This window comes from Nannobrachium achirus (genome assembly GCF_963921795.1).
Source record: "Nannobrachium achirus genome assembly, chromosome: 11".
NCBI classification, from domain to species: Eukaryota; Metazoa; Chordata; class Actinopteri; order Myctophiformes; family Myctophidae; genus Nannobrachium; species Nannobrachium achirus.
In genome coordinates this window covers 59,402,018-59,428,769 of record NC_137820.1, presented here as the reverse complement: position 1 = coordinate 59,428,769, position 26,752 = coordinate 59,402,018, and the positions used below count along the sequence as shown (strand labels likewise).

The 26,752-nt window shown below is 40.9% G+C and overlaps 3 protein-coding genes across 3 annotated transcripts; 2 read left to right on the top strand and 1 right to left on the bottom strand.

Annotated features, from left to right (window-relative positions):
* Positions 1 to 428: 428 nt before the first annotated feature.
* Positions 429 to 5,366, top strand: dnaaf4 (dynein axonemal assembly factor 4; the record flags this gene model as incomplete). The annotated part of the gene is made up of 9 exons (XM_080737225.1): positions 429 to 551; positions 2,127 to 2,274; positions 2,358 to 2,491; positions 2,797 to 2,983; positions 3,477 to 3,622; positions 4,221 to 4,330; positions 4,430 to 4,583; positions 4,724 to 4,829; positions 5,257 to 5,366. 9 exons carry the CDS (start codon positions 429 to 431, stop codon positions 5,364 to 5,366), a joined length of 1,218 nt encoding a protein of 405 aa, XP_080593351.1.
* Positions 5,367 to 5,650: 284 nt separating this feature from the next.
* Positions 5,651 to 24,131, bottom strand: utp4 (UTP4 small subunit processome component). Its single transcript, XM_080736728.1, has 17 exons — positions 24,070 to 24,131; positions 23,089 to 23,262; positions 21,427 to 21,615; positions 20,706 to 20,790; positions 19,892 to 19,981; positions 18,566 to 18,777; positions 16,800 to 16,971; positions 16,052 to 16,143; positions 15,862 to 15,958; positions 15,662 to 15,726; positions 14,976 to 15,098; positions 14,198 to 14,354; positions 13,166 to 13,272; positions 12,929 to 13,024; positions 11,093 to 11,278; positions 7,549 to 7,659; positions 5,651 to 6,395 (listed from the first exon to the last, which is right to left on the bottom strand). The coding sequence occupies exons 2-17, from the start codon at positions 23,245 to 23,247 to the stop codon at positions 6,279 to 6,281; spliced, it is 2,058 nt and encodes a 685-aa protein (XP_080592854.1). The 5' UTR covers positions 23,248 to 23,262; positions 24,070 to 24,131; the 3' UTR covers positions 5,651 to 6,278.
* A 142-nt stretch (positions 24,132 to 24,273) lies between these two features.
* On the top strand, positions 24,274 to 26,528 carry chtf8 (CTF8, chromosome transmission fidelity factor 8 homolog). Its single transcript, XM_080737511.1, has 3 exons — positions 24,274 to 24,397; positions 25,595 to 25,718; positions 26,182 to 26,528. Exons 1-3 carry the CDS (start codon positions 24,378 to 24,380, stop codon positions 26,437 to 26,439), a joined length of 402 nt encoding a protein of 133 aa, XP_080593637.1. The 5' UTR covers positions 24,274 to 24,377; the 3' UTR covers positions 26,440 to 26,528.
* The last annotated feature ends 224 nt before the right edge of the window (positions 26,529 to 26,752 follow it).

The window sequence follows — 26,752 nt, the reverse complement described above, 5'->3', positions numbered from 1 at the left end:
TCACCTTAAATCTGGTCATTATCCTACGGACTAGCAGAGTCCTAGTGTCTTTGATCAAATTGTTTGATGAGGCATGTTCTATTTTTATCTGCAACCTATGTTATGTTAAAGGCTTAGCTAAGGCTATATATTTATTTAGTTATCTCTGCACGTATCAGTCGCTCTGCAGTCTGCAGGGAAAGTGCATAGGCTATGCTACTTAAGGGGGGGGGGGGGTGTACGCTCACTGGCTGCTATGGCAACGAGACGCAAAGCGAGTGAGAATACTTCCCGACCTTGCTTCCTGGAACTACAACTCCTCGCCAAAAGGTTAAAGAAAGGCTTTTAAAATATAGACCTATCTTTAGAACATTTCGACAAAGATTCGGAAACATTTCTTACTTCACTTGCAGTTACGCGTCCAGTTTGTTGTTGGAGCTGATTTGGAAATGCCACTGATCATTAAAGACTACTCATGGACACAGACGGAATCCACTGTTTACATAAATGTACCTTTAAAGGGTACGAAGGTTGCAAAAGTGGACGTAATTTCTACAGACGAATATCTAAAGGTAACTTAATCGTTTATTATGCTATAGTCTGACACTTACCAGAGCTCCAGCCAGTGTTAAATGGTGCAGATGATGGTGGTAGGCGATGCTGCTGTTTATCTACCCAGACCCAGTAGGCTGATTGATTGATTGATTGAAGACTATTCGAGACTATTCACTGGTAGCCTACAAGGTCAACTACACCACAAGAAAGCATTTGGCTTGTTTCAATTGGGGTCCTTTTTTAACTCATGTAGGCTAATATACCAACTCTTATAGGCCTACTTTAGTCACAGGCTCAAAGGATAAATGATATTCTTTGTTAGGTCTAATCTCTATCTCTAGTGTTTTTTAAGTAACATGGGGTCTGTCCCTCCAGCTCTTTACAGAAAAAAACATTTTCAGGTTGGTTGCTAGACCATTTACCAGCTTCAATTTTGTAGTTTTTCCAGTTCCCGTTTTTGTCTTTGTGTCATCATTTTCAAATGTATTTAATTTTATTGATTGAATTAAAATTTGGTATCCTGAACTGAAAATGCATTTTCTATTTAATAAAGACAAACAGCTGGAGAGACAAACACTCCAGTATAGTCCAGTCATTTTAGGCCAAAATTTGTCCAAACCTAGAACAAATTGCAATAGTAGCAAACTCAACTGATTTTGTATCCTCAATATGTCCTTAGTGAGGGAAAAAAAGTCCCAAGGAATCCCACCGGGGCAAAGTTTTGAAAACGACCTATCTACCTTCACTTACTATACACTACAATATAAAGGAAAAAATGACTGAAAAAAGATCTGCTTTAAGTGGGATATGAGGGGTCAAACTAGGGGTTTTTAATTATTCTGAATCCATTGCAAGCATTTGTTTTGCATGAAAAACATTCCTTGGGCTAAAAACGGACCCCAAAAGACTGAAAATTGATGAAAATTGATGAAAATTGACGTTTTGAGTGGCCATTTCTGGCCCAAGGAATGTTTTTCGTGCAAAACAAATGCTTGCAATGGATTCAGAATAATTAAAAACCCCTAGTTTGACCCCTCACATCCCACTTAAAGCAGATTTTTTTCAGTCATTTTTTCCTTTATATTGTAGTGTATAGTAAGTGAAGGTAGATAGGTCGTTTTCAAAACTTTGCCCCGGTGGGATTCCTTGGGACTTTTTTTCCCTCACTAAGGACATAATGAGGATACAAAATCAGTTGAGATTGCTACTATTGCAATTTGTTCTAGGTCTAACCCTAAAATGACTGGACTAGTAGGCCTACTATCAGAATAGATATATTTAACACTTCGTATTTTTTTAAATAAAATAATATCACTAGTCTACCTACCTTTAATTGAACGTCGCTCAGTCAAAATGTTACTTGAGTTAAAATAACTAGTACTTTTAAAACATAGGTATTTCAAATGTAGCCTACACGATTTTAAAATAAAACGCTGCATTGAAATGTTGACATTTAAATTTTAAAAGATTTGCCAGACATGTTGAAGAAAATGTCATAATAAATATTCAAATTAGATATTTTAATTCATAATGTACTTTTTACCTTCCTATAAAGTGGAGTCAAAAGTTAACCGTCATCTTTGTACCACCAGGTCCATTTCCCACCCTTCCTCTTTGAAGCCTTCCTGTTTGAACCTATAAGTGATGAAAAAAGCGTTGCAAAGATAGGAAATGGTGTTGCCGTCATCATTCTGCAGAAGAGGACCAACAGAATGTGGGAGCATCTTATGATAAGTAACTGTAAGTAAGCACACACCTTAACTGCATTGTACTTGTGACAAATGGACAAAGATCGCCTCGGTTAACAAGGTAACCTGTTTCAGACGATAAAGAGAAAATGAAGGAAATTAGAGAGAGGGCACTCTTGAAAGTCCAGGAGAGGCTGGCAATGGAGACCAAAGCCAAAGCAGCAAAAAGGCAAGAGGAAAAGAAATATGCATTGGAAACAATGATGAGGGTATGTGTCTCATGGACTATTCAGGGCTCTCTGTGCCTCTCTATGCACATATTTTTGTTATTCATTTTAAAAAGATAAAATAGTGAAAACAGCTGATCTACAGGCTATTTTCACTACTTTTGTGCGACACTTTTGTATGATGTAGGGCTTTAATTTTTTTTAAAAGGGGGGGGGGGGGGGGGAAGAAAACTGAAATAAAAAAAATTAAAAAACATTCAAATTTGAAACTTGGAGATACGAGTGTGACGATATGTTTTTAATACTGCCTCTTTCATTGTCATCATCATAATTATTATTGTGTTCAGCTTGACCAGGAAGAGAGAGACAGGATCGGGAAAATGAAAGAGGATGAACGTGAGAAAGCAACAGCAGAGCTGGAGGCATGGAAGGAGAAAAGAGATGCAGTCAAAGAACCCCAAGTCCAAATGCCAAGTCCAAGAGCCAACCTGGATAAAACAAAAGCGTCTTCACATGGACTCACGGTCAAATGTGGTAAGAAATGCACTCCATTGTCTAACATTTCACAGTTATTTCAAACCTATGCCTCGATTATGATTAATGAACGATTTAAAAAAAAAAAGAACAGTGAAAATAGCAAGTCTACTCACAACACACACACACAAAAACAAATATATATATATACAGTATTTTCCGGACTATAAGGCGCACCCGACTATAAGGCGCACTGTCAATGAATGGTCTATTTTCGAACGGTTTTCATATATAAGGCGCACCGGACTATAAGGCGCACATAATAGACGCTACCATTGTGTTATGCATCCAACAGATGGAGCTGTGCTAAAGGGAATGTCAATGTCAGTGAATGATCCATAAGGTGCACTGGACTATAAGGCGCAGTGTAGTTTTTTGAGAAAATTAAAGGCTTTTAAGTGCGCCTTATAGTCCAGAAAATACGGTATATATATTCAGTTATAAGTCAGTTATTGGTTCTGAATATTGTTTGTGTGCATTTCCCTGCATGCAGATCAAAGAAGCAGCAATGAAGCAAGCAGCAAGAAAAGACAGGTGGATTTGCCTGCTCCGAGATCCTTTGGAAATATTCAACTCAAATTTACCCCAAGAGTTTTCCCCACAGCACTCAGAGAATCCAGACTGCCGGAGGAGGAAGAGGTGAGGGGATTTTTTATCTTCATTGCCAGTCAGCAGATCCTTGCGTGAGTTTTAAAGAGGATTAAGTGATACGTTTTGCCCGGTTTTAATGCAGAGATGGGTGATGGAACGCTCCCTTATATGAAAAAGAGAATTATGGTGACCAATAAAGATGTCTAAAACGTAATACATAACCAGAGCTTATTCCTAAGCCTCACATTCGGCAAGTAAAAGATAAAATATCTTTACATGACTTAGATGGGGTGAGGAAGTTTAACATTACTATTATTATAGTGGTTAGGTCAAGGTGAAGAATCTGCCCAGTACTCACTAATCAGGGAAGCACGGAAAACCGTCGAAAAGTAAGTTGAACACTTGATAGCACTTGATGAAAATACTGCCAGATTTTGACCTTCTCATTTTTGCCCAAATCTATTTTTGCTCAGAATTAGTTAAGATCTATGCACAGAGGATGTCCTATTACTTCCATCTACACATAATTGACCACAAAAGCTTAACTGATAGCTGAAGCTAAATTATATACGAGTTGGAATGCGTCATCTTTTTAAATTAGAATGAAGTTTATCATTTCAAATAAGAACCTCTTTTGTTCAAACAGTGGCTCAAAAAGCAAGCTGAAGCAAGACGCGCAGTGAGTGCAGACCTTGCAGAATTGAAAGACTTGAAGGAGGAAGAGAGGAACCCAGACTGGTTGAAGGAGAAAGGAGAGTATGTGATGCCTCTCCTAGATCTGAACTTTTCCAAGCGTTAAATACAGTAGGTGCATAATTTTGCATAATCTGTTATTTCACTCCATTCTTTCCACAGCAAATGTTTTTCAACCGGCAACTATCTGGGTGCAGTAAATGCCTATAACCTTGCAATCAAGCTGAACAGAAAGATCCCAGCCTTGTATTCAAACAGGGCTGCCTGTCACCTAAAACTAAGAAACCTTCACAAAGCTATTGAGGATTCCTCCCAGGTCTGTACGGCAGCTATATACGGATCTGTGTCAACCTGCTCTTTATTGCCTATCACAGAACACAACTTGCATTCACAAAACATGAAGAGAATCAAATTGGAAAATAAATAATGAATACACCCACCAATCCTTTTCATCAGGCACTTGATCTACTGACTCCCCCAGTAGCTGACAATGCACCTGCCAGAGCGAGAGCGTACGTACGGCGTGGCACGGCTTTCTGTGAGCTGGAGCTCTACACAGAAGGTTTGTTACAGCAACAGCTAGACTCCTAGACAATATGCTCGGTTTCATTTTCTTTCTTTATGAACAATTCTAAATGTCTAGAATTGATTTGTGTCACATACTGTATCTGAAGAAATAACTTGACATCCAAGAAGTTGGTTAACTACTTATAAACTTTGTCATGCTACAAATACCAAAAATTGCCACTCTGCAAGCTAACAATTTGTCACTGTGATAAGTTGTGAGCTTGTAGATCTATTTTTCCTTTTCCTTTAACATTTCATAAGATTTTCACCTATAATGACATGCGCCAGTCTTCAAGTGGTTATGCAGCCTAGTCTACAGTAACTCAAGAATAGCTGTCCTGTAAACACACCCATCCTGCTGACCTACAGTACATAATGATAATACTGCCAGCTAATCATGTTTTGGGACAATGTTTTCACAGGACTTCAGGATTACCAAGCTGCTTTGCTGATTTCTCCTCAAAATGAAGCCCTACAAGCAGACGCACAAAGAATCAGACTCATTATTCAAGGAAGTGACAGTGTTCTATAGGACATTTTGAGACTTGTAAAACCTAGCTGTGACCAGGTGGCTTTTGATCATTGGTCTCATCCATCTAAATAAAACAATGGCCCTTCATGGATTACATTACACCTAATTGATTACTGCAACAAGCAGTGAAACCTGATTTCTTTAGGTTTTCCTGTTTCACATTCCATCATTTCAGGCTCATGTCATCTTAAAATCCTAAATAAGCAGCATTTCGAGTAAATAATTCAATTTATTCCATTATCAAACAGTGCAAGGAAGCAGGGTGATGTCAACTGACAATGGCTCAGTATGAGTTGCCTAAACTATCTTCCCCTGTAACTTATTGATTTGGAAACAAAATAAATTGCTATATCAATATATAATTTAGATCATTTCACTGACACTGCCAGTGTTTGGGGGTATTTTACACTGGGGCCACCTATACTTCAGGTGTCATCTAGAGAGTGATGTGCTCTTAGGGATATGAAGTTCTTCAGGTAAAATGGTCCACCCAAAAGAACGGTTTATTCAGGATGTCAAGGAATGGTACTTTTTAGACAAACTGAACTCATTCTCTCAAAAGTATATTAGCAATCATCTGTGCTGCAGTAAAAGCCAAACAAACACACAAACACAATCTAAGGCAGTTTCGTCTTTCTATAAAAAAGGTGAGTTATACTTAGTTGTCCAAGTGTCTACAAGCTCACAACACATCGTGCTGCCAAGGGGTTGTGAGCTTGCAGATCTGCTGTTTTTGTTTTGCGTAAACCATGCACAACTAAGTGTGACTCAGGCTTTAAAGTTGTTCTTTGTCCAATAATGTCCAGTTGCAACATCTTCTGCACCACCACTAGTCTAGCCTCAGGATCCAGGCATTTATCACAAGTCTAGATTCTGAGATGTCTTTAAGAAACCAGGCATCGTTCTTTTCCTTTAGGTGGCAAACTTCTTCTGTCGAACCGGTGCAGGCAACTGAGTAGTAATGTCTAATAAAGGACGCTCCACCACCACCAGAGACCGGTCCTCCAGTAAGCTCACACACAGCAGGTGCTACAGGAAAAAGGAAATAGAATTTGGTAAATGTTTACATTCTGTAAATAATTAGACATAATAGGTTGGTTTGCTACACTCAAAAAGGATTTGTTATCAGAACGGCATCAATTTCTTTGATATTTGGTGTCAGTACCAATTAGGGGTGTCTTCTAAAAATCGACTAATCGACGCGTCGTTTTAAGCCCCGGGAATCGACGCCAATTGTTTGAGTCGAAGCGAAAATATATATTTTTTTATATCACCAGTTAGCCTACTACTGCGGTGCACTGCTGGACTGGTGTGGTGTCATGTACTTCCAATGAGAAGTAGCAATTGGCGAACAGTTATTTATTGTCTCGCACCAGCGTCGGGTTGAAAGTGAGACGGAACGGCCAGAGCGGTTCAGAACCGCCGCTTCGTTAAAACATTCAGAGCCGGGACAGTGTTCCGTTAAGAGGAGGAAGCACGCTGTCAAAATCCCATATTAAATAACCTCCTGCCACAGCACAAACGCGCGTCCACGAAGTAGTAAACAATCTTCTAAAGTCAAATTAACATACACAAGTGTAGGCTACAAGTTACATTTTCTAATTAAAGTGCTTCTGAATTGTTCCAGTGTTGTAATCCATGATGAATGATTGTGTTTCGCTGTGTTTGCGTCCATGACATGTCCACACTACTGGCTCTTGCGGGAGCTGTGCCACAGCGGAGATGTTTTATTTGTTTTAACGGTGTGTTATAACTCTATGGTTGTACACTGCTATGCAGATAACATTTGTGCTCGCGCACCGATATCACCGAAAACACTGTGTATTCAATTCATCTCTTAATGTATTATTCTATTATGTTGACGTGGTTTAAAGCAACACTTTTTTTTTTTTTTTTACACAGAGTAGACTATAAAACGATTCGTCGATGCGTCGGATTAACCCCCGCGACTCGAGTCGACTTCATAAATCCTGTGTCGAAGACAGCCCAGGTACCAATCAAAAACAAGTTAAAGGGATAGCTCACCCCCAAAATTATTCTTTTGTTTATTCACCCCATGGAGACTTCGGAATTCAAGGATATTTTTTAGTTTTGGTCACATTCCTAAGACAATAATTTGATGAGACTCTTTGTGTCTCCACCATTACATCTTGAGTTCCACCTGGTCTGTTATGATATTTACCTGGAAGAGCCTGGTGATCTTGAAGGCATGGCTGTGTCTGATCCTCTCATGCTCAGGCAGACTCCTCAGGGTCATTTGGTTGCTCAGTACAGTTGTCTTGTCAGGGAGAGGCTGAAGGAAGAGGATAAACACAAAAGGCATGTTTTATGTTGTGGCTGTCGGGTAGAAACCATTACTTTTCAGGAAATGAAAAAATAAAGTAATAATAATCGCTAAAGAAGAAGAAGAATTATTATTAATTTACCGAATGTCTGTCGTCCGCCATCCGTCTGCATGTTGACATCACTGATACTAAAATTGTCGCCACCATGGTAACAATATGCCCAACTGACATCAACAAAGCCCAACTGACATCACTGACTGACATCACTACAGTGCCAAAATTTGGAGATGACGTCACAGACTGGCCTGGACACGGAACACCATGTAGGAGCCATTATGTTAGGCCTTTTATTTCTGGTTAGTAGTATGCTGTTTTAGTTCATGGACACTAGGTGGCGGGCCCTAGATTTCAGCACTTGGTTAGCTACTTATTAAGCCCTTACTCAAGAAACACAGCCTCGACCCATCCATGCTGGGAAATTATAGACCCATTTCTAATTTTCCTTTTCTGGGGGGGTGATCAGTGATCAATTCAGTTCAGTTATTATTATTACTAGTAAGACACCTGAGGGTGGAATGCGACCTCAGGGTGACATGCGACCGTCGCGCCAATTCTTGACTATCTGGCCAACCACAGCGTTTCTCTGACGATTCTAGTTGTTGTTGGGAGTTTGTTCATGTTTTTGTGAGGGTATCAACCCTAGGAGACACGGGGAGAACATGCAAACTCCAAACAGAAAGGCCCTATCGCCAACCCCACCTAGGGTGTGAGCGATAGGGCCTAAACATGGAGATGTGGAGAACACTATATATGGAGATAGTCCAGTCCATCATGTCATATGGGACTACCGTCATAGACAGTAGCCATTGTTAGGCCGGAGTCAATGGCTGTCTGTCTGACTGTCTGTACAGGAAGTGATGTCACATGACATACTTTTTATGCCCATATATGAGTCATTCTGTACCACATCTCCATGTTTAGGCCAAACAGGTTCGCTCCATTTCTCCATGTATAGGTCCAAATACCCAACGTCGAGCTTGACAAGGAGCGAACCTTGTCAAGCTCTTACTAGTATAGGCAGTGGGTTGGGTATCGTCGGCGATACTTTTAATGGTATCGATTCACTGACACGATACTATCGAGTATCGGTTCACGTAAAAACGAACGATACCTTGTTTCGATACTTTTGAATGCACCCCTTGCCGATCGCATCTGTAACAGTTGGGCTACTGAAAGTTTAATGACTGCTTTAGTAGGCTACACTCGTTACTGTGAAAATAGCCGAGAATAGCCTATAATGTTTATTATTATGATAATGATCCAACGTCTATAAAATAGCCCATAGAAAAAGGCAAATCATAATAATAATAATAACAAATAAAAAGTATCGAAAATGGTATCGAAAAAGGTATCATATCGATTCCCAGGTATCGAAAAAGGTATCGTATCGATTAAAAGGTGAACGATACCCATCCCTAAGTATATATTGTCACTGTCGGGTAGAAACCTCATATCTCCAAGTTTCAAATATCTATGTTTTTCATAAAGTAGCCTAAAGCCCTGCTTCATCAGGGTCGCACAAAACTAGTGAAAATAGCAGATCTACAAGCACACATCGCCTCGCGGTGCGAGGCCGATTTGAAAAGTATGGATTGCAGTGATAATGTTTCATGGATGGGATCAGCGCGTATCTTGGTATAGACACTTCACAACCAGTCAATGAGCTCCATCAGAGCCCTTGTCTGGCAGGGATAACTATTCAAGGCTATCATCATTTCCTCATCCTTGAGACAGTAGGATTTGGACCAGGCTGGGTATACATAGGTCGCTGCAGAACCTCATCCACCCTTTCTTCTCTCTCCTTTTGGTATCTTTATCCTCCTCCTCCTTTTTTTTCTTTTTTATTCTTCTCTTTTTTTGTCTTTCTTAGTCTTGTGTATCCTTCTCTTTTGGCTACTGTCTATGACAGTAGTCCCATATGACATGATGGACTGGACTATCTCCATATATAGTGTTATCCACATTTCGTGACATTTCCTGACATCACACTGACATCACTCCCGTACAGAAGGAAGCTTACGGAAGGAAGGAAGGAAGGTCACTCAAGCGACACGGTTTTTCAGAGTATATGCGACCTTCGGTCGCAATTATTATGGGTCACAGATGAAGCATTCAGGAGATTCAGTAGGACAGGACAAGGGTTGGGGAGCACACCTTTCTTACCAGCAGACCAGCAGACAAACAGAAAGGACAGAAAACTACTTCAAAACCCAAACACTGCAATATCAAATGGTATGTTTCATTTTCAACTGAATACCTCATGTCAATAAATGCACCTCAAAACTGGAAACTTTGGACTGGACATTATATTGTTTGTTTCTGTGTCATACTGCGTAGGATCACCCTCACTACAACCCGTGAAGTAATGTGAAAGATCATAGGTGAAATTGCCATTACACCTATGGGCATAAAAGAGTGCCAGCCAGACGGATACAACGGGTAATGCACAACTGGACATCGATGGTGACTGTTATGCCCAACGGTCACCGGTCTGGGTTCTCCAACATTACTTCTGAGACTCCTACATTCAATCCCTCATCGCACACCCCCGGGCACAGGACTAGTAACAACATTATTATTATTATTAAAAAAATAACCTTCAGTGACTGTATTTCATTCAAATAAAAATATAATTGGTACATTTTCCATTCATTCTCCTCACTAGAATGTGTGCTGACCATATAAGGGCTTCCACCATGGCCCGTGTTACGAGCATAGCTAGATTCGGTTTTCAGAGGTGGCCAGCCAGTCCTCGACCAATCAGGGTAGAGTATGGCTGTAGTTATGTTATGATGTTTAGTTATGATGGTTAAAATAAAAGTTTTGAGAACCACAGTCGCTCTGAATTAAGAACGTCTGATAAACGTCTAGATTGTAAACAACTTATCTCATAAAATGCCACAGTCTCGTAGTAAATCAGTATCATACATATCCTGAAGCTGGAGACATAGGCCTACCGATATTCAGTGATTGGGTCTAATGATCAAAACGAGAACATTATGGTGTAAAAAATCTATAAAAACTAAACATTTCCACGCTGTAAGGCCAGTAAGGGGCAAGATGACCCCCGGCCACTTTCATTATCACTGAATACACCTTTAAATTGTAACGAGCTCTTGTTAATACTTTTCATTGGTTCAATATTTATAATACCCACAGACACAAGCTCACAAACATGAATAGCAAATATTGAAACATCTAAATATTGAATCAAACCACTTAACTGTCTGGGGTACACGCAAAAGCCAGAGTATACATTAAAATGACCCCAGAAGTGTTTTAAAGTGAAATTAACCCCTTTCCCACAAGGGGTGTGAACTTGGGCACTATAAATCTTTACATACTGTAGGTCAGTAACTAGCTACAGTACACGGTACATACCAGACTCTGGTCAATGATGCAGAACATGTAAAGGTCATGCAGGATGATGTGGCCGGGGTTTGTGGGACTGTAAGTGACGTGTGTTATTGGCGTGTCCCGATGGAGCCACAGTGGATGCAGGCCTTGTTTCTGGAGTTTTCTACTCCACTCGGTGTACTCCTTCTGCGCTAGGGAGTACTCAAATATCTAGACGACAGACAAAAGAGAAGAAAATCACAAAATTGTGCAATTGCTTGAATAGTGCAAAACGTGTTTTTCTCCCGTCTTTACAAGTTGTCTTGTGATGGACATTTGAGCTACCGAAGCTTTGTTTTCATGGGCAGCAGGCTCAGGAGAAAGAGCATCAGTCTTACAATTCCCAGTTTGATTCCTGGCAGATCCTGACTGCTTGTCAAAGTGTCCTTGAACGAGACACTGAAGCCCTAACTGCCTTTTTGCCACCACTGTGTGAATGTAAGGCACATTGTAAAGAGCTCTGGATAAAGGTGATAATGCACCATTTACCATTTTGTACCCTGCAGCAAGTGTGGCATTTAGCTTTCAACCAGTAAAATACTTGAATAGATTCCATTGGCCATGGCTTGTCAGTTTTCCATTACATCTTTTCATTACAATATGTAGATTTACCAGTGGCTTGGTCAGAGTGTCCATAGGCACCTAAAGCAAGAGCTGTTATGAGAGGTCAGCATGAATCTGATAGGCTTTCAGTTTACCCCTGCAGGCACATTTTCCATTCAAGTTGAGAAATTGCGATCTTGAGTGTTCATTTCACCGCCACATTTCATGTTGCCTGGAGTGAAATCACTTTTAATTCGCCTCCTCCCATTAACTTTGCATTTGCACACTGCCTCAAAATGGCCCATTTGGTGTGAATGTGCAGCAAGAGTATGTCCACTGTAAACATTGTGCATTTTGCCTTTATAAACTTAACGTTTAATGTGCATCTCCTTAAATAATATTGTTTATTAGATTATTGTAGTTAGTCATTATTCATTAATTATAATTAATGAATTATGAATGTTATCTAGATTGCACAGTGGATAGGAGTGGCTGATTGAATACAGGATGAAACGGTTGAAATCCAGTCCGTTCTCAACCCGTCATATTTTGCTGCTTGCTTGGTCAGGTTGCTTTGTGCGACGCGGATGTCGAACATGTCCCTTTGCATACTATGCAGCCCATGATGATCATAACTGATTCACATCAAATCGTCCTTGCTCGGGTGCACTTGATGGGACTCAACCCCCGCTTTGTATGAATGCTTTCTAACTTGTTTTCAATGTTTTAATGGTCCACATTATTCCTGAGTTGTCACATATGCATTCCAACTAATCACTTTTGAGCTCCCAACTCAAATGTGGCGAGTTGGGATGAGAATATGTTGTCGAAATCTGTTTTCTTTTTAGATCAAAGAGAAAATCTTTTCCTTTTTAGTTCAAAGCGCAAACAAAGGTCTGCACACTGTAGCTCCCTCAAGTTACTTACTTCGGCCCTACACTCAAAGAGTTAAGCTTTGAGCCAGAGCTCGCTACATAACAAGCTCTTGCTTTAGGTTCTTGTGGACCAAGCCACTGGAACAAATGTTAATCAGCTAGCCAGTATCAGTTTATTTTCCATTTCTGGTGCCCTTGCTCGGACCAGACCCATCTTCAAACTATTCATTATGATCTGAACAACAAACCTATAATGTTTTTCACCTAGCACACTTGTGATGCTATTGCGTTGGCTAATATCTGTCCACAAACATAAAGACTAGAAGACACAATGAAAACAATACCAGCCACGCTAATAATAATAAAGCATTCATGTTTTTTAAATGGCAGATTTTGTGTTTACCTGTTGGTCAGCATGCACCATGAACAGGTTGCCTGTTGTTGGGTGGATAGCCATAGCAGTGGGACAGGAGCTGTATGCTGGAACTTTACAATGGAGCTACACACATAAACACACACACACACACACACAGAGTGAAGGGTCACTACTGTTGTTGTACCGTATAAAAAGGCATAAACTCCAGGCACTCATAATCAATAAACCCAGGTAAAGAGTAAAAACGATAAAGTCCTAACTCACCTTTTGTGTGTGTAGGTTGTAGACATGGATGTGGCATTCAGTATTAGCGGTAGCTAGCCATTTTCCATCCTCACTGGCACACATCAGGTGAATTGCCTGTTTTGAGCCTGGGGACAAAAGAGACCCACACAAGAGCCTATCAGAACTGGCCAACAATGGCGTTTGAATATTCCTTTTAAAACACCAAGTGAGTTTGTTCCAATCGAATGTAAAAGAAATAAGAAAAAGTATGCAGGTAAACATAATTCAAACAGAGAAGAAGTCTTTCTTTCTCCATAAGTGGCGGTCACGGTTGGTGCTGAGAAACACACCCTCTTGTTAGATCAAATTAATGATTACTTCATACTTATTTTATTCTATAGCCAATAAAGCTGTAATGGTTTAGATACAAGCCAGGACTTATTTGGAGAATGGAGACACATAGTTCCAAGCATGTGCTCATTGTGCTGTGATGGATCGTTACCTCGAAATGAAACAGGAAATTATAATCAATTTTTTTTTTTTTATCAAATGAAGGTAGGCTAGAAGAGAAATGTGACAATTGAGGGAATTTGACAGGGAGGGCCAATCCATAGCTACATACTTTTTACATCGCTTTTTCGATCAATCATTTTGTTAAAGGTCTGCCATCACTATCAAATGAATCACCCGTTTCAGCCTGACCCGTTATCATTTTGAATCAATTAAAGTGACGTTGTGTGATGATTAATCGTGTGTGCTTCTAGTACCGACTACCGAGCGAGTCTGGTTACCGTTTGTCTGCCATGTGAAGTCTGTCTGTTTACAGCGAGAAAGCAGATTTATCCTTCGTTGTATGATGGTATCGCGACCACATGGCAAACAGCTAATCAACAAGCCCACGACGCGTTGCATCAGCGATGCATTGTGTGTGGACTTGTAGATTGGCTTGCGTTCATGCACAACACCGCCATACGATGAAGTAGAGCCTCTCAGTATATGGAATATTCTTTGACAGCCTTAGAACACACACTCATACATTTAAGTCAGACAATGTTGCCTTGAGTGTCTCACCTTGCTTTGGCTTTAGGGTGTGCAAATACTTGCACTCTGACTGGCTGAGAGCCACGACAATGACTGAAGACTGGCTAGAGGACGCAAAGAGTTTGGAGGAGTCTGGGGAGAAGCAGAGCTGGTGGGCAGAGCGAAGGACCTTTGGCAGCTTGGACACCTGGAGGCAGGAAGAGAGAGAGAGCACTCACACACTGTACCGTAGAACACTGCTTCCCAAACACTGGCTCATCTTTATGCGACCCTTTAGTTTTTGTTTCCTACATTTAGTTTTGAATTATTGTTATTTCAAAACATTTTCAAAAAACATTCCCAAAAAGGTAATTTTGTGAATAAATAAAAGAAAAATCTAAGAAATTCCATAAATTATAAAACAAATGTTTAATAATTAACGAGAATAGCCGATCTACAAGCTCACAACATGTCGCGAAGCCATGTGTTGTGAGCTTGTAAATTGGCTAACGTATTTTCACTAGTTTGGGTACCGGGCAATTTGGGCAAATCTTATTTCCACTGCCATAGAATATTCTTTATAGTTGGACTTAAGCGCTTGTAGAGGGGCTACAGTACATCTGAAAAGGTTTTGACATCATATTAATAGATATCCCCAAAATAGGGACACCAGGGTCCAACAACACTTTGTTGTTTTGCATTTGTTGTGTTTAAATGCTGGTCAACATGAATATGTTGAAACGGTGTTCAGAAATGTTAAATGCTGGTCAGTAGGTCCAATGTAGACAAGGACTTTATGGATATGCAGTTTATTGTTTGGCAGCCTCACCTTATTGATGCTGATGTTATTGTTCTCGTACTGTATTCTGTAAAGGCGAACACTGGAGACAGTAGAGTATGCTAACCAGCTTCCACACGGAGACAGAGAACTGGAGCAAATATGGTCATCTCCCTGAGGGGGGGGGGGGGGGGGGGGGGGTCACATCACATCCAAAGATTTATGGGTTTCAATATTCTCAATGTTTAAAACTAACTAATGAATAGACTAACACCCCAACAAATATAGATAAAAGTAAAACACAATAATAGAAACTACTGGAGAAATCTTCTGACCATTTCTAAAGTAACTAGAAGTACTGTTCCTACGAAACAGTGTGGGCTTGCTTGTAAAGAAATAATTTAAAATAATAACTAAAATAAAAACTCTTAATCAAATAAATTGTTGTTTTTCCTTCATTTATGTTTGCCAACGTGACTATATTCTGCAGCGTGCTAAATGTCATGTGAAGCTCAACCAATACTCCAACTAACACCTCTCCCAGATGTTTTTCCGCCAATTGCACCTCATTGGCTAAGGGCCCTGCCTTTGTACTGTCTTTGTACTGTCTTGGTAAATAAATAATGAAGATAACATAGTGTTCTCGCCTTTCAGGCGAGACCACAATTTAAGTTTTTTTTGGAATGTAAAGGTCCAACAAGTTTATATCAGGATCATAAAGGGAGCCAAGTACAGACCTTTCTCTTCAGGTGAATGAGTTTCTCCGGTTGTCTCTTCACAGGTAGACTGTCTCCAGGTTTTCCTGGCAACACATAAACCACAATATTTAAATGCCAAAGCTCACAGGAAGAAATACAGACCACCGACTTGTGCAGATGATAATCTTGGGTTTATGATGGCCTGCACATTCACTTCCCTCTGCTGTGTTTTTCCTCACCATGTCCTTCACTCTCTCCCAGTCTCCATAACTCTAGATGGCCGGGGAATTGGAAGAGAAGCATTCCTGATTTCTTCCCACAGGACACCAAGCTTCTCTACAGGGAAGATTTCAGGAAAAGGGTCAAATAATGATGGAATAACCTCGGTTTACAGAAGATGCCAACTTGTCCTACCTACTCTATACTTACATGGGGGAAAAGGATTTTGCGCATCGCTGCTTCTTCAGTCCTCTTCTCCACTTTGTCCAGCAGAGGTCTCACCATCAGCTGAGTGTCCATCCCTGAGGGAGCCACAGTGCAGACAGTCATCCACAATTTATTGGAGAAATGAAAACCCCATAATAAAATGATTTCAATGCAAAAAATAAAAATAAAAACAATATTACACAATATTATGTCCTGGCATCCCTTCAAGAAAAAAATAATATTTCTGGTACATTATTCATCCCATGAACTGTCAATTAAATACAAAAAAGGTACAAAAAATACATTTACATTATAATGGCAGCTCGCCATTAACATAGGGTGCCCACGATTATTCAACATTTAATCGGCAGGTGCCCATGGCAACCCGCCATTTTACGTATCTTTGAGGTTCTGGCAAAAAAGTCATTAGAGTAAATGTAATCCAAGTATGTCCTGTTTATTTTCATGATAATATTTTCTTTCAGTCAGGACCGTTTTTAAACAATCGCGGAAAAACTGCATGTTTGTGCAGCAGCGTTACAGGGAAGTGAAACAGGGAGACAGACTTCCCGGTCACGTGATCTCGCACTGCATTTCGGGAAATGGAGTGTTTTTCGTCACGGCGGTAACGAGTCAAACGCGTCAATGGGCACACAGAGACATCAAAGAGTTTGGTGTGTTGACACGTCGTGGACCTCTAATGAGTTAACATCCTCAACGTACAAACGGATAGCAAATTTGTGAAACGGACCTCCAGAGACCACTGAGGTGTCAGTGTGAGCCAGGGCCCGGACATCATGTGTGTGGTTCTTGAAGGTCCTGGTTTTGATCCATTCATGGTCTTGCTGGTCCATGGTTGAGGAGAGGAACTGGAACTGGACCACAGTGCCCTCTGATGTCCCAGCTATTAGACTGCTCTCATCCTGTTGGTCCCACATTGACACAAACAAGGAATGTAATATTTAGAAAATAAGCCTAACTTGTGTGAGCTTGTAGATCAGCCATTTTTGTAGAATTTATGTTATCAAAATGTCTACTATAATAATGACATGCCTGAAATTAGACCGCTAGGGTTAAAAGCAGTTAAGAAAGACACATGAATGTATATCATCTCACAAATACTAAATCTGGAGTCTTATGGTGCAGATATATGCAAGTGGAGTGAATCGCCTTCACCACCAACTGTTTACCACTGGGGGGCAATGTTGCTACAACGCAAGCTATGTTTAAATGTTTCATCCCCAGGAAACCAATTAATTCGAACACCTTTCACCATGCTTTTATGCCTTTATTGATAGGACAGTAGACTGACAGGAAATGGGGGGACGAGATGGAGAGTGACACGCGGCAAAGGTCGTCCGGATCGGGAATCAAACCGGCGACGCAGACAGGCATCCATGTCTATGTGGCAATGCCTAAGTGGCCAGCTGGCGCCCCATGTGCTTTGTTTTCTTTTATTTTGTAGATAGTCTCTGTACAAATACAAAGATGTTGTTTGGGCTCCTGGTGGGTTTAAAATATAAACAGACTGACAATATGTAAGACAAGACTGCAATGGGCCTTTTTTACAAATGGGAAAATAGCAAAGACAGTATAAACATTATGTTTCATACCAGCATGGGAAAACACCTGTAAGGTTAACTTAAGGCTGGCACAGAGAAAATACCTAAATGAAACAAACGCCACAATAACAAACATCAGCTACCATTTATTCACCTGTGAATAACGTCAAGAGTTTCTTCTCCTTTCTGTGTGTCTCTGACAAAACATTTTAGCAATCCGATTGTCCTGCAAGTCTGGCTGTACCCATCAGCATGATATTGAGACAATCTAAATGTTTTTTGATGCTCTCCTCACCTGCTCCATCACCAATCCCACAATCTGTGCAGGACTGCCCCCTACTTCCATAGAAAATGTATTGGCTACACCAGTGTTTCTCAATCTTTTTTGGCTTGAGTACCCCCTTTTGCAGATTTTTGAATCCAAGTACCCCTTATAACCAACAACAACATTTTACCAACTGCAATTAAAACCATAACTAGTGCCAGTGGTATATGATAACCCCACTTTTCAAGAATATAACATCACAACAAATAAAAAAGAGTTTCAACACTGTGGCCATAACATTTCAGTATTCAGTTTTCATGTCAATAACTTACATTCAGACAACATTCAAACACATACCAGTTGCCTGGTAGCCTACCATGTAATTTGGGTTGGCAACTATCATGCTCACAACAAGTTTCTACAAATGTCATCATTAAACATAACAGTAAATGTTATTTCTCCTTCTAATTCAGTTGTAGTTAATTATTTAATTATGAATAATAGTATGATGATTTATACTTCTATTTTTCTTTTTGGGGGGCTTTATCTTGAGTACCCCCTGAAGTACCTCCGCGTACTCCCATTTGAGAAACACTGGGCTACACTAGACATACACTTTAACAAGCCATCAACATACAAACCATAACGATGCAGAGTGTATCGTCAGTATTTCAATGATCACATGCTCACCTGTGAGACAGCCAGGGCCAGGACATCCCACTTGGTGACCGGGTGAGTTTTGACCAGCGTGCCAGAGAGGCCGTCCCACACCTGGACCTTTCCTGCAGAGTCCCCGCTGACGATGGTGTGGTTGGACAGGAAGGTCACGCTCCACACCACCACCTCCATGTTCTTGGATGCTCCCACATTTCTGTCCACCAGCAGCCTGTGGGTGGCGTGGCCTGAGAAACACATTAAAAAGAACAAAGTATTTCAGGACCATATCAGGCAAGTAGGTTAATAGGCCCACGATGCAGGAGGTGACTGACATGCTCAAGACAGTTTGTTTCATAAAGCAAGGGTTGACACTAAGGTCTCAGAGGCACTTGCCTATTGGGCAAGTACAGGTCATGTTCTACTTGCCCGAAGGTAATGCCCACTTGCCCGAAAAGTAAATCGTCCATTATAAAATGATAGGTACGATTTTAATTACCGCTCAATTTAACACTTATTTCTTTACTTTCTGGGGCTGTGCGATAAAATGTCATACCTCAATACCTCCAAATCCAAATACCAAATACTTTAGCTATGATTGAATATGTCTATGGTTTCACACTTGTTATTTTATATTTTTAAATGTAGCAGTCAAAACAGCACATTATAGGTAAATAGTGCTCTTATTTTACATTCCACAGACCAGAAGACACAGCGCACTGGCCACGCTCAGGTGTTTAGACAGATATCTTGTGTTGCGTTTATAGCCTCAGTGTCAATGCCTGATAAAGTGTTGCATAATGCTATCATAGTATTTCAAAAGCAAAGCAGTGGCATACTTGAAGGATTCCAAAACAGATATAATTATAAGATGGAGGACAAAATACAATAACGGCTACTGAAAGTGCCAAAGGTAGTCCAACACAGAAGCTTCGATACATGCTTCAACTTGAAATTACATTTATAGAACCATTGCTTCAAAGCTTGCTTCGGTGCGGAACAAATCACGTGACAAATGACATCCGAAGCGGCAACCAGTTCAGTTCCTCGACCTGGGGTACAGAGTCTTGCTCAAGGACACCAACTCCGGGGGAGCCCGGGATCGAACTTGGAACCCTTCGGGAACCCTCCGTGTTCTAATGACGGTTTCTCTACCCGAGCCACTGCCACCCCATGTATAAATGTAATGCAGTCTTGCACTTCGCCAGGAGATGTCACTGTAACTGAAGCTTCAAGTAATTAACCTATTTTTGAAACTTGAAAATTTGCCCATCACTAGTACACCAAAGTGGAAGAAGTGCCCAGCCCTGCAAAGATCAATCCTATTCCACTAGGAACACTGCAGTGTGTTGTTGAGCTCACCTGACTGAATATCAAAGACTCTGATCATGTCCATCATGCCAGCAGCTATCAGTGTTCCAGAAGGATGCCAAGACAGAGAGATAATACGACCTAGGAGGACAACATCAAAATGAATTAAATTAACAAGTCACAACAACAAAGCTCAAAGAAAAATTAAACATATTGTGGTATACAAGAGCGAAGAAAATGTAACGTGTCCTTATTTAGAAATGCTAGAAAAAAGTGTGCGAGCAATTTCTGTGGTTAGCAGAGGCCAGTCACACTCCATCGCCCCCCTTTGGTAATTAGAACGAATTTCCGTCCTATTTCCCAATTACCATTTATAATGCAGGGGTCTTTTCAGGCCAAGGACCCCTTAGCCGAGAGAGATGAAGCAGGGACCCCCCCCCCCCCCCCTACATATTGTATAAATGTGTGATGGAGATTTTCACACATTTCATAGATTTAACCACTTAAATCGTCGATATTTTGGAAACTTGAACATTCACTCTGTACTTGGTCTGCAAATTTTTACCTCTACACCACCTATTTGCCAAGAATAGCCGATCTACAAGCTCTCAACGCCTCAATCTGCTTGGCTAAAGATCTCCTCGGAATAGGGATGCGAGGGTTCAAGTTGTTAATTTAAACCATCACACAAGGATTTGGCACCCCCCCCTGTAGTAACTATAAGGACTCCCTGGGGGTCCTGGACCCCTGTTGAAGATCCCCGATGTAATGTGTAATGAAAATATTGAGCATCGTGACGTGCAATAAGAATGTAAAACAATACAATACTGCTCAAACACCATGCCTGTGAACTTTATATACTTACTTTTCTGTCTGTCCAAGTTTCTTTCAAACTGAATGCCATCTTCCAGTATTTGAAATAACTTCACTGTCCCGTCCTCACAACCAACCTGACAACAACAAAACAAAAATGTTATTAATTTATTTATTATAGACGGTGTCAAGGCAATGAGGTTAAATACTGAAGTCTGACAGATGATGTACACAGTACATTTAGCATTACAACAACTCAAATTAAACTGACACATATTACACATGTGGTTAAATGAACTGTCCATCTCCAGTGCAGTACAGGATAGGGCTGTCACAATTATTACATAATCGTCTAATCGCAATTATTTTACATAATCGTGATTATTTTTCATAATCGTCATAATCGTGAATGTTGAAAATGTTTCATATATAAGTAAAAAAATAGTGGAAATAGCAGATCTACAAGCTCACAACGCGTCGCATCGCGACGCGTTGTGAGCTTGTAGATCGGCTATTTCCACTATCAATGTTATTTTTTAAGTAGAAAGTTGTCAAATATGTCCATTTTTCTTTGTATATTTAGGTCATGTGTCTTATCTGCCATGTGCAACTTCAAAGCCTAAAAGCCAAACAGAAATGTAATTATCAACGACAAAAACACAATTAAATCGTTAATCGCAAATTATTTGAGTGACAATTAATCGTCATGTAAAATGTCATAACGTTGACAGCCCTAGTACAGGACTGTACTGTGTGATGACTGACTGACTGACCGCCAAGTGTGTCCCCTGGCTGTTGCTGCTGATGGTCCAGACGGGTCCTCCGTAAGCATCCAGCGAGTACCGGGGCTTCAGGTTCCCCAGGTCATACTCTGTGATCTGTCCGTTCAGACCAGCACTGAACAGACGCTCTCCCACGTAGCACAGAGCTTCAACGGTCCTGCCGTCCTGCCCTGGGATCACCTGAACCACAGCAAAAGAGCACATGAATAAACCTGCTGTTATACCATTTAGGCCTAGAATTATTGAATGCTTTAACCAGTGAAAAATAGCAGATATACCCAGCTCACAGCGCGGCACCGAGTGCCGCGCTGCGAGCTTGTAGATCTGCTATTTTTTTGAAAAAGTTGTGAAAATGTGTGCAAATCTTTTGAATGTATGTATTTTCAAAAGCGAACGTTTGTAACTCAAATTTTGCTTCTGGGTGGTCCCTGGAACTAAATATTTATGGATGCGGGTCCGTGGCCAAATACATATAATGCATATGATGTCCTTCACCTGAAAAGGTTTGAGAACCACTGACATAGTAGTCTCTCAAGAACAGACTAGATGAGCTCCAGTGAAAAACACCTTTTCTTTGACGATGGCTAGCCAGATTGCTGACATAGAAACATAGGTTTTTCAAAAAATCTTAGAAGGATTCAAAAGACAAATTTTTATTTTCATGAATTTTCTAAAATAGCAGATCTACAAGCTCGCAGCGCGGCACTCGTGCCGTGCTGTGAGCTTGTATATCTGCTATTTTTCAATAGTTAAAGCGTAAAATAATGATACACAATAATGTGTACGCGTTCTAAATGGATTAAAAACCTTTAAGACCTGAGGCGGATTCTACAAATGCCTTCTAAGATCAGTTGTTTGCACACTTTTAAGATTTTTCAAAAATGATCAAAAATAGTAGATGTTCGAGCTTGCAGCTTGGCACAAAGTTTGTAGATCTGCTATTTTTGAATAGTCAAAGCAAAAATCTAAAATCACACAGATGCTTTCCAGGTTTTAATGGGTAAACCCTCTAGAATTAGTGAAACAGAGCTGAGTTGCAACTCCTTTTTTGTGCTCTTTTCAGTTTACACCAAATCTGTCAAAGATAGCCAATCTCCTTGTAGATCGTCTATTTTAGGAAAATACCCCCCTCCACAATTAATAGCAGGGTGGTGTTCAAGTAGTTAATTAATGCTGCAAAGCAATTCATATTAACCACTTCTAACATGCAAAAATGGTCAGAAATAGCTATTCTATTTTTGATTTATGTCGTATGATGAAGTATATAGGGCTCAAGTCATTGGATTCTCAAACGAGTATGTGAACAGTCTGGGCCATTCTTTAGAGCAGTGGTTCCCAACATTTTCTAGATCTGGGGCCACGAACACTTTCAAGATTTTCAAGTATGACCATGGTCTGGACAGGCTTGCATTTTCACAAAATCACAACATGTTTATTTTAATGATCATTCAATTGATTGCGTTCTATCTTGGATCATTGGAGCCTACGTAATATACTATTGGTATCACAATGAAAACTACCTATATTATCAATACATTTGCCAATTATTTGGGGAGCCATTTGCAATATCCTGAGGGCCCAGTGCCCACAGGTAGAGAATCACATTATTTTAAATGTGGAAATATTGTGACATCTTGTTATGGTTCCTCCTACCTTCTCTTGAAAGTATTTATCTTTGAAGTTGAAGATCTCCACTGAGCCATCAGCTCGAGCCAGGGCCAGCCTGTGTGTGTGGGCATTGAAAGCCATGGCTCTGATGGCACTGGGCATGTAGTCAAAGAACCGCACCCGGTGCACTTTGAATTCACCCATGTTGTTGTCACCGGTCTAGGAGAATACACACAAGCATAATTTAGTAATGTACAGTCAAATCCTAATGTGTTAATGTGGTATTTCAATAGTGTACAAATGTAACCAAATGGACTCACTGCGAATTAAAGCTAAACTGCAATCTGTAACTTAGTCTAATGATTAAAGGTTATGCTGAAACAATCTATATGGTAAGAGTATGTTAATACAATATAACTAGTACATCTGGTCTCCCTACACCTGGTGGCGTCAGGTAGGACATCTACTGGTTGAGTAGAAGTAGTAGCCTACATCCTCAAGACCATAAGCTACTGGTTCTCAAAGTGGGGTCCGGTGATTTTACAATATAATTTGGGGTCTTAGATACCTTAAATGGGGGTCCGTAGCCTAATGCATGTAACATTGAGAATCCCTAGAGCTGTAAAAATCTTCTCTGTGAGTCCCTGGCATGTCAATTTGGGGGTCCTTTACACGAAAAGGTTTGAGAACCACCAATAAGCATGCCATATAATAAGCACTCTCCCCTGGCCCAAAACAGAGACTATCTGACTTTTGACAAGAGTGGTAGAAGTTTGGTTTCCCACGGGTCCTGGGTAGGACTTGACACATCGGATTGCATCTTTAACACTCAGGATGTTACAGTGTAATCAACCATCAACATGTGGTCCTCCATCAGTAGTATGTGTTCATAACTCCTGCTGTTTCTAAGCAGTGATCCAGGTTACTGCAGCGCTATCGCTAGCAAATACACAATCTTTAAAGTCAAGTACACACAACTACACATAATGAGGCTATTACTATGTATTTCATAGCATTTATACTCACGTAATGACGCCCTTTTAGTTTGAAACGTGTTTACTTCTTGCAAACTTCTAGTGCCACAAATCTAGCGTTGAAAACAAGAACCAACACCACGTTGGAGCACTTTGAACCGGACGTGAATCTGTCACTGCGGAACTGCGGAAATGCGTCACGAACGTGACTGCAAGCTCCGCCCAGCTGGCGGGAAGTTCTATATCTATGGTCGAACTATTCTTCTAGAGATAACATAATATCAGTTGTATCAGGCCAGATACATTATTTGCAGCAGTAACCACCTTCAAGGACGTTCATCATCAGATATCAGGAGGGCTATGGTTCAAATAGTTATACGGTAAGTGTCAAAAAAATATAGCTTTTGTCATCTGTCAGCTAAAATAGGACGCAGCGACGGGTGAGGTTCTATAGTGTGTGCCAGCGGCTACGTCATTGTAGTCCTTAGCGGCCATTTCTTGGGTAAAAACACAGGTGTTTCAATTGTTTGATTGCATAGAACTAATGCTATAGTCTAATCAGAACACCTGTGTAAGGCTGTGTTTACCCAAGAAATGGCCGCTCTTAGAACTACATTTGGCACACCCTATATGGGGCTAAAATCGCACTTGTGCTATAAATGGTACGTTAACTTTGGGACTCTCTGTTGTTGTAACCCAACCTACAAGTAAACATTAGGACCACTGACTTCACCCATTTTCAACCCATTTTCAGGGGTCTTCAACAGGGGGTCCGTGACCCCTAGGGGGCCCTCAGAGTTACTACAGGGGGTCCTCCAAATGATTGTGCTGTCAAACAATGAAACTATATGGAATCTCTGAAAAGGTTGTGGGGGCCCCTGCTTCATCTCTCTCTCTCTCAACTAAGGGGTCCTTCCTTGGCCTGAAAACGTTCAAGACCCCTGACCTATTAGGCATATTAATGCTCATTATAACATGTCACAATATCTGTAGTGTCTAATCACTCTGTCTTACACCTACAGTACAAATCAGCCTGCATTGCAATACTGTTTGAAGTAACAGTTACATCTAAGCATTACTGTAGGTTGATCTCATTGAATCCATAGAAAAGGACTGTTATTTATTAAAGGCTAGGACTATAGGACCCACCACAGTTCAAAGCAACTAGTGGACCAAGCTAGCCATAAATCATAACTCTTGTAGAGTGCTTTTATTTTGGGACGTTTTCTCTTGTAGAGAGTAATGTCCCAAAATAAAAGCACTCTACAAGAGTTATGATTTATGGCTAGGACCAAGCCAAAAGAAGTATGAGCATACAGTCCTGTACGATACAGGATATCTGGGCTGTAAGGCCAGACACCCTGGCTCGATCGCACAGCAGATGCTGAGCTCGATCCCCGATGGGAGTTGGAGGGTGATGAGCCCTGGTGTCCTGATGAGCATGTCCTGAAGGTCTATGGATGGATGGTCTTGAAAGCAGAGTCCTTAAGAGGTCTGATGGGTCATGTCCCGTCCAGTGACCTGTTGTCCAGTGTCCTACCAGTACCATGACTGAGTGTAGTGTTCCCTTCCTATAGGAGCAGTGTGGATGGAAAGAGCCTGCCAGAGTGGCTCCTGGTGGAACTTCAGGGAGAGGTGGTGTCCAGGGAGGACTCTGGACTAGCTGGAAATGTAATGGGAGATATGCTCTATACCAATGAGGTAAGAAACACATCGGGAGTCCCTTTTTTGCAGTGTATCAAAAAAGCACCTCAGTTGAGGTGGAGACGACGGAGGCATGCCGTCTCAGGTGACCTTGAGCCACGTGAGACACCGCCGAGCGATTCTTTCGGGTTGCCCGATGGGCAACTGCATTCCTACTTCATTAAATATTATTAGCTATTCATGAAGTGCTCCATTTTTACACAATGTGACTGTTGCCACTCTGTAATTATCAATTGGATTTGACATTAATTTGTTCTACAAACATACATTTTGCCTATCATTTCATAATGGCGGGTTTACTTTTCCGGCAAGTGGGCATGATCTTTGAGCAAGTATCTTATTAGTGTCAACCCCTGATGTAGTGACTAGTAAGTTGCCACCTTCCTTATCATCCCTCCATTCTCTCTTCTTGTCCCATCGCTCATCATGTATGTTCTTCACTCTGCTCTCTCTCTGCCAGGGGGTGCCCGTACTGATTGTGGGGCATCACATCCTGTATGGGAAGGTGGTGAAACTGGAGAAACCCTTTGCTGTCCTCAGTAAACATCCTGGCCAGGCGCACAATGCCGGGAGCAGCAATGACGGCGACGAGCCCATGGCTACGGACAAGCCAGGCCTGGCATCCACTTCTTACTCTGTCTCTGCCCTCGTCAAGAGGAAGCTCCTGTTTAAGACGCGCCCCAAACCTATCATTACTAATGTACCTAAGAAGGTGTAGCGCCACAGTGGTTGCAGAAAAAATGAAACGGACTGTGTGTTTTACCAATAAATATTCAAACCAAAACCCCTACAAAGGACACTGTATAGAAAGAGTGAAGTGTGCAGTAGAGTCTTGATAGGTTGGTAAGTTTTGTATTGCTGGTAGGCCTGTCTGATATTGTGCTTTGCTGCAACAGATAACATATTCAGTATGTGTACCAATGGCTACGCAGTTCAAGCTGGAAATGAACTGTTTATTTGGAGTTCCCATGGTGAATGCAGGACATTAACACTAGATGGCAGCAGATTACCTTCCTACAGGCCGAGTAGGG

Coding starts and splice junctions, on each gene's coding strand:
- utp4 (XM_080736728.1), bottom strand. CDS start 23,247: ATGGGTGAATTCAAAGTGCACCGGGTGCGGTTCTTTGACTACATGCCC. Junction 19,982..20,705: donor AAACTTGGACAGACAGAAAA/GTAAGTATATAA, acceptor TTGTCCTCCTAG/GTCGTATTATCTCTCTGTCT. Junction 6,396..7,548: donor AGATCACCAGGCTCTTCCAG/GTAAATATCATA, acceptor TTTTTCCTGTAG/CACCTGCTGTGTGTGAGCTT.
- chtf8 (XM_080737511.1), top strand. CDS start 24,378: ATGGTTCAAATAGTTATACG. Junction 24,398..25,594: donor ATGGTTCAAATAGTTATACG/GTAAGTGTCAAA, acceptor CCCTTCCTATAG/GAGCAGTGTGGATGGAAAGA. Junction 25,719..26,181: donor ATATGCTCTATACCAATGAG/GTAAGAAACACA, acceptor TCTCTCTGCCAG/GGGGTGCCCGTACTGATTGT.